General features: G+C 47.2%; 1 protein-coding gene across 1 annotated transcript in view; it reads left to right on the forward strand.

The window, feature by feature from the left end:
• Positions 1-9,144, forward strand: part of BZW1 (basic leucine zipper and W2 domains 1) — a 21,195-nt gene that overhangs the window by 11,220 nt on the left and 831 nt on the right. Inside the window, exons 3-11 of the mRNA XM_015408673.1 lie at positions 933-1,109; positions 1,675-1,769; positions 2,527-2,592; positions 2,868-3,003; positions 3,577-3,686; positions 3,880-4,050; positions 5,858-6,004; positions 6,747-6,885; positions 9,103-9,137. Of these exons, the coding sequence (XP_015264159.1) occupies positions 933-1,109; positions 1,675-1,769; positions 2,527-2,592; positions 2,868-3,003; positions 3,577-3,686; positions 3,880-4,050; positions 5,858-6,004; positions 6,747-6,885; positions 9,103-9,137 (1,076 nt within the window). The remainder of the gene's footprint in view (positions 1-932; positions 1,110-1,674; positions 1,770-2,526; positions 2,593-2,867; positions 3,004-3,576; positions 3,687-3,879; positions 4,051-5,857; positions 6,005-6,746; positions 6,886-9,102; positions 9,138-9,144) is intronic.

The following is a 9,144-nucleotide window of genomic DNA, read 5'->3' on the forward strand; positions in this document are numbered from 1 at the left end:
CAAAGATGGGGGGGGGAAGGGGGGGGGAAGGGAAGCTTCCGGGAATCGACCCACCTTCTTTCTTCCATGAAATAGATTCAGGAATACAACAGCGAAAAGGCATATTTAATCCAGAAATGAAGGACAGAAAAGGTTGTTAGCAGAGTATTACAGAGGAAGAGTCAACAGCCAACACGAGTCTCCTCCTCTAACTGAAATCTCTCTCTGACACTCCACCAACTGAATTCAAACTGCCCGCTGGCTTAGCCACACATCACCACCAGGGGACTGTTATGACTACTCTCCTCGCCATTGAGGTGACGTCAGAGCCTGGTGGTACGGCTTTCAAATACAGGGGGCAGTGGCTGTGGTGACCTCTCTCCATCTCATCTCTCTCTTCAGCCAGGAGGATCGCTTCTTGGGTGGTGTTTTGGCTGAGTACTTCTCTAGCTTGACTACCCTTGAACATTGGAGGGCATTTATGTTAGCCCATTTTAATGTCCTTCCTTCTGCAGTACTGTATAGGAGGTTTTAAAAATTCCATACTTCTCTAGGCTCTATTCTTGCAGTCTGGGGGAGATAAAAAGTACTGAATATGTTCTCCTGCATTGTATATTTTACTGTGATGTTTGTGTCATATACCTAAAACCTCTGCTACAAAATCGCGAGGGTCAATCTGATGATTGCAAGACGGTTTTTCTACTATCTACCCACAACTCTGAGACTCAGTGGCTCTCTATGTTGTGCCATTAAGAGGAGAGGAATGTTTCCACTCCAGCTACGAAGGTGGTACTTTTATCCCTTGTTGGTGTGTGTTGTTTTGTGGTGATGCCAGTCAAGGTCTTCATGAGTGACTGGGTCATGATGGGCCGCTGGGGAAGGTGGGGCCCAAATGGTGTCCTCAGTTTATGTGATCTGACCCAGCATTATATTTTCTCTATATATTTTTGCAGATGAAAAAGAGAGGTTTGACCCCACTCAGTTTCAGGACTGTATTATTCAAGGTTTAAATGAAACTGGCAGCGACTTGGAAGCAGTAGCGAAATTTCTTGATGCTTCTGGAGCAAAGCTTGATTACCGCCGCTATGCAGAGACACTCTTCGACATTCTGGTGGCTGGCGGAATGCTGGGTAAGTGTCCTCCGACCGGGCCTCCTCACCGTCAGACAATCGTATATATTCAAGCCAGTCTGTGGCTTATTTCTGCTAAAAGACGTTAACGTGGCAGTATTCTTAGAGCATATTGGCATTGTATTCAGCAAGTATATACAAATGCGCTGGACAAAGTTTGAGTCCAATGGCACTTTGAAGACCAACCAAGTTTTATTCTGGGCATAAGCTTTGTTCTGCCACTTCAGACCAACACAGCTACCCACCTGAATCTGTCTTCCCAAAATATGCTGTACGAGAAGCATGGTATGCCCTCCTGGATTAAACATTTGAAGTCCTCAGTGGCCCTCAGAACAATTGTCTCACTCTGCTCTTTGGTGCTCTTTGGTGCTTCAGTGCTCTCACAGAAGACTGACGTGGCTGAAAGTTGGGGCTCTTAATACTAAACAATGGGAAAGGTTTCTTGTCCCCCAAGTTAACTCTTAAATGTAAGCAACTTTTGTTCTGCGAAGCTGAAGCAGTCAAAGCAGGGCTTCGTAGTCTTGTTGACTGAACCTATAACCTAAACATCCAATTTTTTAAATAGCCCCAGGTGGTACCCTGGCAGACGACATGATGCATACAGATGTCTGTGTCTTCGCGGCACAGGAAGACCTAGAAACGATGCAAGCATTTGCTCAGGTTAGTTCTAAACACGCCAGCTGGTGTTTGTTTGGGGTTTTTTGTTCCACCTCTATTATTATTATTATTATTATTATTATTATTATTATTATTATTATTATTATTATTATTATTATTATTACTTTCTATTTATTAATTGCTTTCCCCAGTAGACTCAAAGCGATGTACAGTTACTCAGTATAGACAAGGGACTAACAATGTTTGTAGGGGATAGGGAAGACAACCTATATTCATTTTAATTGCACGCGCCATCACTGCCTGGTGTAGACGTCTTCTGGCTGGCTCCATCAATTTCCTGCACGGCTGCTTGCTGGCCAGGCTTCAGGACCCGTATGTCAATCGCCACACTGCCACCGCCTGGCCGGAACATCCATTGCAGGAGTTCTTTTCATAGCCGAGAAGCTGTTTCGCCTTACAAGCCTTGACCAGGACGTCCAACCATCAGCTAACGCCCTCCCACAAGGGAGATTGGCGTGCCCACCCTCTCTAAGGAGTGGTTCCCATTTTATCTACTCGCCGAAGCTTTCGAATCGCTGGGTGGACGATGAGCTGGGGACAACAGGCTGGCTGTTCACAGCAGCGCGAGGCTTGAACCAACACAGTTCAGATGTTAAGACAGTGGGATATACCCACTGTGCCACCGCTCCCCTTTTTTGGTATCATAACATCCCAAAGGCAAGACAGAACAATTGTAGCTTTGTAAAGAGCATTTGTTTCAGTCCCTTTCCACAGCGTAACGTCCAGTTTTGTTTCATAGGTCTTTAACAAGCTGATCAGGCGTTACAAATACCTGGAAAAAGGCTTTGAGGATGAAGTCAAAAAGGTGGGCTGTCATTTGAAATGGTGGGCTTTCTGCATTGCAGGTCTGGTAAACTTGGTTGCCCAGCCCGGCGGGTATTTTTAACAGGAAATGAGTGGAACAGCTAGATAAAAGCCTGGCACAGACCGCTGAATGACCTGCCTGCCCTCTGTGAGAAAGTGCTGGTATTTGATTGCTTCCAGGAATCAGTGCCTCTAGATATCATGGTAGCGTCGCCAAATGGTTTTAGTGCCTCGCACATTTGGAAACGCTGACTCAGCCATCTTTTCCTCTTGCAGTTGCTGCTATTCTTGAAAGGTTTTTCAGAGTCTGAGCGGAACAAGCTGGCCATGCTGACGGGTATTCTTTTGGCCAACGGGAATCTTAATGCATCAATTCTCAACAGCTTGTATAATGAGAATCTCGTCAAGGAAGGTAATTCAAGATACTGGGGGGGGATATGAGGGAATAGTCCTTGAAAAAAAGCTTGTTGATTATGCTGCTTGTTATGTGTTCAAGTCTCCATGATCTGTGGCTGGTTAATTAATTGATTGATTTGATTCATACCCCGCCCTCCCTGCCGAGGCAGGCTCAGGGCGGGTGTCTTCTAAAGTTAGATTTAAACAGCGTAGCGTAAAAGAGAAGGAAATGTGGAGGATGTATAACATCAAGACTGGCTTTAGATTGCTGTGGCAGTGGATAACTGCAGTATCTTAGGCTTTGTTTGCCGGCCACTGGCGCTCCTGTCCAGCCCCACTTATTGGCTTGTGGACGTTGGCCTATGGACCCATATTCCCACAATTTAGTTTATAAATAAAGTTTAGACATTTTAAGAAGAAAAATGAGCACCGAGGTCTCGGCTTGCCGAAATCTGTACCCGATAGCGGATTTTGCACTCCTTTTGATAATAAAACAAAAGCTTGCCAGTGAGATTTCTGCCCAATGTGGCCTTTACATGCAGCGCTTAGTTCTCATGGCCCTTTCTTACACGCCCAACTTCTCGTGCAGGCGTTTCAGCAGCCTTTGCCGTAAAGCTGTTCAAATCATGGATCAATGAAAAAGATATCAACGCCGTGGCTGCTAGCCTCCGTAAAGTCAACATGGACAACAGGCTGATGGTAAGTCTCGTGCTTCTTCTTCAAGAATTTTATTGAAGAATCCAAAGTGAACAATACAAAGAAGTAACGGATGATTACAGTGATTTTAAAGTTATATGAACATGTAAAACTCCTTTAATGCTGAAAGCAGCGCTGCTGCTTTGAATGCATTCCTCAATGGTGCTCAACAGTGAACCCCTCTGAAATGTTTCAGGAACTCTTCCCGGCCAACAAACAAAGCCTTGAACACTTCACAAAATACTTCACGGATGCAGGACTGAAGGAGCTTTCCGAATACGTCCGGAACCAGCAAAGCATCGGGGCTCGGAAAGAGCTGCAGAAAGAGCTTCAAGAGCAGATGTCACGTGGGGATCCATTTAAGGACGTGGGTACCCTGGCCTACTTTCTCTTCATAGCCCGTGGAACTCTGGGCCGCTAGTCTAATAGTATAGTCACGATGCTTAATGGCTTTTTGAAATGGCAAAATTTCAGGTGATGTAAGCAAGGCACATAAATGAGAATATCTTGCTGTTCTGCTGACAAATAATGCGGTTGTCCAAGCAGAGGACCCGCCTTTGCATCACTCTAGATCACACGTTCACATCTGTTGTGAACTCAGTGGCAGCGGTATAGTCTGCCTTAGCAGCCAAGGTTTTACTATTGGAATTGGGCATAATTAAACGAGGACATGGATGAAAGCAGTGGGTTCGTATATCTCTCACGGTAAATGTTAAAACAGATATTCTGTTAAAAGAATGACACGTTCTGGTCAGTCCTTCAATTGCCACCTGTGTTTGGCTAATTACAGAGACATTAATGGTATAAATAATATACGTATGATTGACGTTTTTACCAAGGCAGGTTGGGAATTGCATGGGGTTATGAAACATCTGTGGTGTGCCTTGATACCCCTGCTGTGGGTTTCGAAAAATCCTGCTTGCCCACGTTCAGTGGTTTTCAAGGAGTACCAATAAAGACACACCTCCACTTTTTAAAGGGAGTCATGTAATATTGTATTTCATAGTTCGCAATGTTCATCCCACCCTTTCTTAAAGTAAATGGGGCTCTGCCACTCGGTTCTCCAAAGAGTCCTGTGAAGTAAGCTAGGTGGGTGGCCTCGGGCAACTCGCTGGGCTCTGTGGTGGAGCGGGGGTTTGAGCCTGCAGGCGTCTCCCTGGTCAGAATCCAATGCTGCCTGTCCTGGGTTTCATAGCATTGCGAAATAATGATTTCTATGTGTGACCAGAGGGGATTACATCTCTGTACTGCGTTGTTGCAGGAGCAGCACCCTGATCAGTACATGGGCAGTGCTTAAACCATATGTTGGGAGGAAGCAGGGCTGGCACTTGCCCTTTGTGCGGGTTTTCACACAGAGGGCCTAGTTTGAGCTGTGTGCGAGGGGCTGCGGGGCTGCTGTGCCCCCTGACCACTCCTGCCTGAATGCATGAACCCTGGGAGCTATAGGGAAATGACTCCGCTCTAGGGGGAAATTGGACTGGACGTCCGAGTGCAAGTCTCACGATGAACGCGAAGACCTGCCCAGTCCCAGTGGTGTCCTCGGTGCTGCTGTTTAACTTTATTTGAAACGCTCCTGCCCCAGTAACTTTTCTATGTTGTGTTGGTGTAAAACAGTACTAGAATGTGTCTCATTAGGATGGACAGGAAATCCCGTGCTGCGTTCTGGGGCTCCAGGCATGGCTTTTGCCGGGCAGCCGCCGGGCAGTTGAAGCTGCCAGTTCCTGTCAGTGCTGGCCGCAGCCAGAATAGGGGAGTGCCTGCTTTCTACGGAGAAATGCCTCCAAACGCCAGTATTGGCCAAGTTGTCTGGGGAGGTGGTGGGGAAGAGTGTAAGATGGCTGCACTGATGGTGGGGCTGCACATGGATCTAAACGTCTGTGCATGTCATAAACAGGGAGAGGACAACGTGGAGGTGTATAAAGCCACCACCTTAGCCCCGAGCGCTGAAGCTGGCATGCTTCAAGCGGCTAGAAATCTCTTTCCGTCTGGTGCCCGGTGTGGCCAAGTGTGCTGCCAAATCGGTGTCGCCTGGCTGCTTCTGTAGAAGGGGGGGGGAGTGGTTTAGTAGGTATTCAGGCTTCAAGTTGGCTATATTTGAAAAAGTATTCTAAGCAGAGCTTCTCCGGGCAGGAAGAAAGAAGGGTGCATAACTAACTCAAATTATATCTATTCAGATCATCTTGTATGTCAAGGAAGAGATGAAGAAGAACAACATATCAGAACAGACCGTGATCGGCATCATCTGGTCGAGTGTGATGAGCACCGTGGAGTGGAATAAAAAGGAGGAGCTCGTAGCAGAACAAGCCATCAAGCACTTGAAGGTATTTGCGCACCGACGTAAGGTTGGGTACATTGATCTGCTTCTGGGGTTAGACCTGAAACGATGTTCTGTGTGCCAGTATGAGTAGCAGCAGTGAATCTTCACACAGTGAGGATAAAAGTGAGGTGAGATTTTTCAGATGGTTTCAGTAGGGGGGGGGGGGCCTTCTGATGTGCTAAAAGCTTCGTGGGTTATGTAGAGTAAGCCTTTGAAAATGCAAAATCCTGCCTCACAAGTAGTCTTCAGAAACAACATTGAGCCCTTGAACCTTCCCCTCCCTGTGGTGCTTCCTACAGACTCACTCCATTCAGGAGCTGCTGCAATAGCTGGCCGCCCCCGCTGATACTTTTTTCGTCTGTGTAAGGCTTCATCTCCTGCAAAGCTCAGAATTCTCCAGGCATCCCAAGTGTGCCCCAGGAAGCTGCTTGAGAGCCAGTGTGGTGTCCTGATTAAGAGTGGCAGACTCTAATCTGGAGATTTGATTCCCCACGCCTCCTCCACATGAGGCCTGCTGGGTGACCTTGGGGCAGTCAGGGTTCTCTCAGGACTGTCTCAGCCCACCTGCCTCACAAAGATGCCTGTTGTGGGGAGAGGGAGGGATGGCGACTGTAAACCGCTTTGAGACTCCTTAGGGTAGAGAAAAATGAGGTCTACAAACCTGCTCTTCTTCTTGACTGCGGTTTGAATGTCCTGCTTTTCATGTGGTGGTGGCTGGGAAATGTGACTGCCGCCTCTCTCCACAGCAATACAGCCCTCTCCTCGCTGCCTTTACAACCCAAGGTCAGTCTGAACTGACGCTGTTGCTCAAGATTCAGGAGTACTGTTATGACAACATCCACTTCATGAAGGCCTTCCAGAAAATAGTGGTGCTCTTCTACAAAGGTGAGCGTAATTTCAGCTCAAGGTGGGAGGGTTACCCTAACCGGACCCAGAGAAGGGGGAATTTGCTTTAATAGGGGTTCCAGAAGGCAGTACTGCAAGACTTGTCGCCTCTGTATCCCAGGGTGGAACTCGGTAGTGGTGCCCCAGAATAAAATTATGAAGAGAGAGTGATTGTAAACACAATTTTATTGTTTACAAAAATGAAATGAACAAAAATGTAAAGCACCTACCCTTGGGCACCTGCGAACTAATTCCCCAGGTCACTACACACACGTGCACGCACACTCCAACAAGAAGGCACACTGCTAAAAGGCCAGGAGGGAGAAAATTGGGAAGTTCCAGAGAAGGGACCTGTGGCCTGAAATCCTGGGTTTGAGGTCTGGTCCAGGGGCAGACACAGCCGAAGTCCAAGGAGCCGAGTGAGGAGCTGGCTAAGGAAGGCGAAGAAGCCCTCACGCCTAGCAGCCAGGGCACGGTGACCTACATTATGGGAGGTGGGATTTGAGCCATCCTGGCTTTGAATTGCGTCGAGGAAAACAGGTTTGAATCTCACTGGCTGGTTTAAATCCAGGTGGGCAGTAGCCTCATTGGTCTGAAGCAGCAGGACAAAGTTTGAGTCCGGGGGCACTGGGCATCGGTTACTAGAACAGCTTGAGCTTAATGTTCCAATGTCGGCTCAGCAAAGAGCTGTGAGTACTTTGTGCTTTGTAAGCCCCGGTGGTGGCTGGAACGCTACAGGTCATTTTGGTCATTTTGAAGGACGGCTGGACTCTATAATCACGTTGTCCCTGTTCTTTCAGACGCGCGTGTGCTGGCGAACGTCTCGCTTGATATTTATTGCGCAATACGGGGGGATCTAGGTCACAGTTGGTGGCCTCCTCTAGATCAGTTTCAGCCCTTTCCCCTCGAGTTCTTTTACCCATTTTGGCACCTTCCTTGTGCTTAAGTGCAGGCAGTTGCATTTCATTAGGGAAGAGGTTTTGTCCTACTCTGCGCTGGTTTTTCACTTAATAATTTGGCAAAATGCTTCAGCCTTTGTGTGTGTGTGTGGGGGGGTGATGGTAAGGGAGCAGTGGACCCGGGGGGGGACCCTCCACTTTGTACTATTGAGGCAGTGATTTCCAAGTGAGCAAAAAAGTTAAGTTTATCTCACTCTCTCTCGATTGAACTATCTCCTTGGAGAGTATTTTATTCTGCTATAGAAGCTTGCAGCACAAGGCTTAATTACTTTGCTTCTTTGCTTGGGAGGGAGTTATTCCCCCCCCCCCCCCAAAAAAAAATCTTCATACAATCAGAACTTCTGTGCTACAGGGCTTTCTGGACAACCTGCAAAAAATAATTAAGTGTAAAAAGCATCTCTGTTTCACTGTTTCTCAAAGTGGGCAATACTGCCCCCTAGGGGGTGCTGAAGTAATCCAGGTGGGCTGGAACGATCCAAGTGCAGATGCACAAACTGCATCTTTTTGTCCACTTGAAGATAGATTTACAGGGGGGTGCTGAGTAATTTATTTATTTATTTTTTTAAAGGGGGCAGTAGGCCAAATAAGTTTGGGAACCTCTGGTTCATCTGATGCCAAGACAGGGGTCTCTTCTTATATAGCTTGTGTGTGTCTCAAATAGCTGTGGCAAAACCAAGGTGTTTTTTTTTTTTTAGGAGATCACACTTAGTGTGGTTGGCTGTTCTTCAGTTACCACTTTTTCTAGACCATTTGTAATGGCACCTTCAACAGTTTGCCCTGCTTTGGAGCCAGTTTGGTGCAGTGGTTAAGTTCGCGGACTCTAATTTGGGAGAACCGGGTTTGATTCCCCACTCCTCCACTTGCAGCTGCTGGATGACCTTGGGCAAGCCATAGTTCTGATAAGAGTTGTTCTTGAAAAGAGACGTTTCTGTCAGAGCTCTCTCAGCCCCATCTGTCTCACAGGGTGTCTGTTGTGGGGAGGGGAAGGGAAAGGAGATTGTAAGCGGCTCTGAGACTCCTTTGGGAGTGAAGGGCGGGGTATAAATCCAATCTCCTCTTCTTCGTCGTCTATAAGAAGCCAGGCTCATTCTTAAAAGAACCCATGTATTGTAATAGCGAAGTGGGCTCTCCAGAAACTTTTATCAAAAAGCAGAGGCAGGCACCACTGTGGGTCTCTTGAAAAGGTACCGCTCAGACCTGAGAAGCCCTTCTGTCCCAAGCTTCCTGTTGTTCATTTTCAATGCCTTGTTCCCAACAGCGGAGGTGTTAAGCGAAGAACCCATCCTCAAGTGGTATAAAG

The sequence above is a fragment of the Gekko japonicus genome, unplaced genomic scaffold (assembly GCF_001447785.1).
Source record: "Gekko japonicus isolate JY-2015 unplaced genomic scaffold, Gekko_japonicus_V1.1 scaffold2090, whole genome shotgun sequence".
NCBI lineage: Eukaryota > Metazoa > Chordata > Lepidosauria > Squamata > Gekkonidae > Gekko > Gekko japonicus.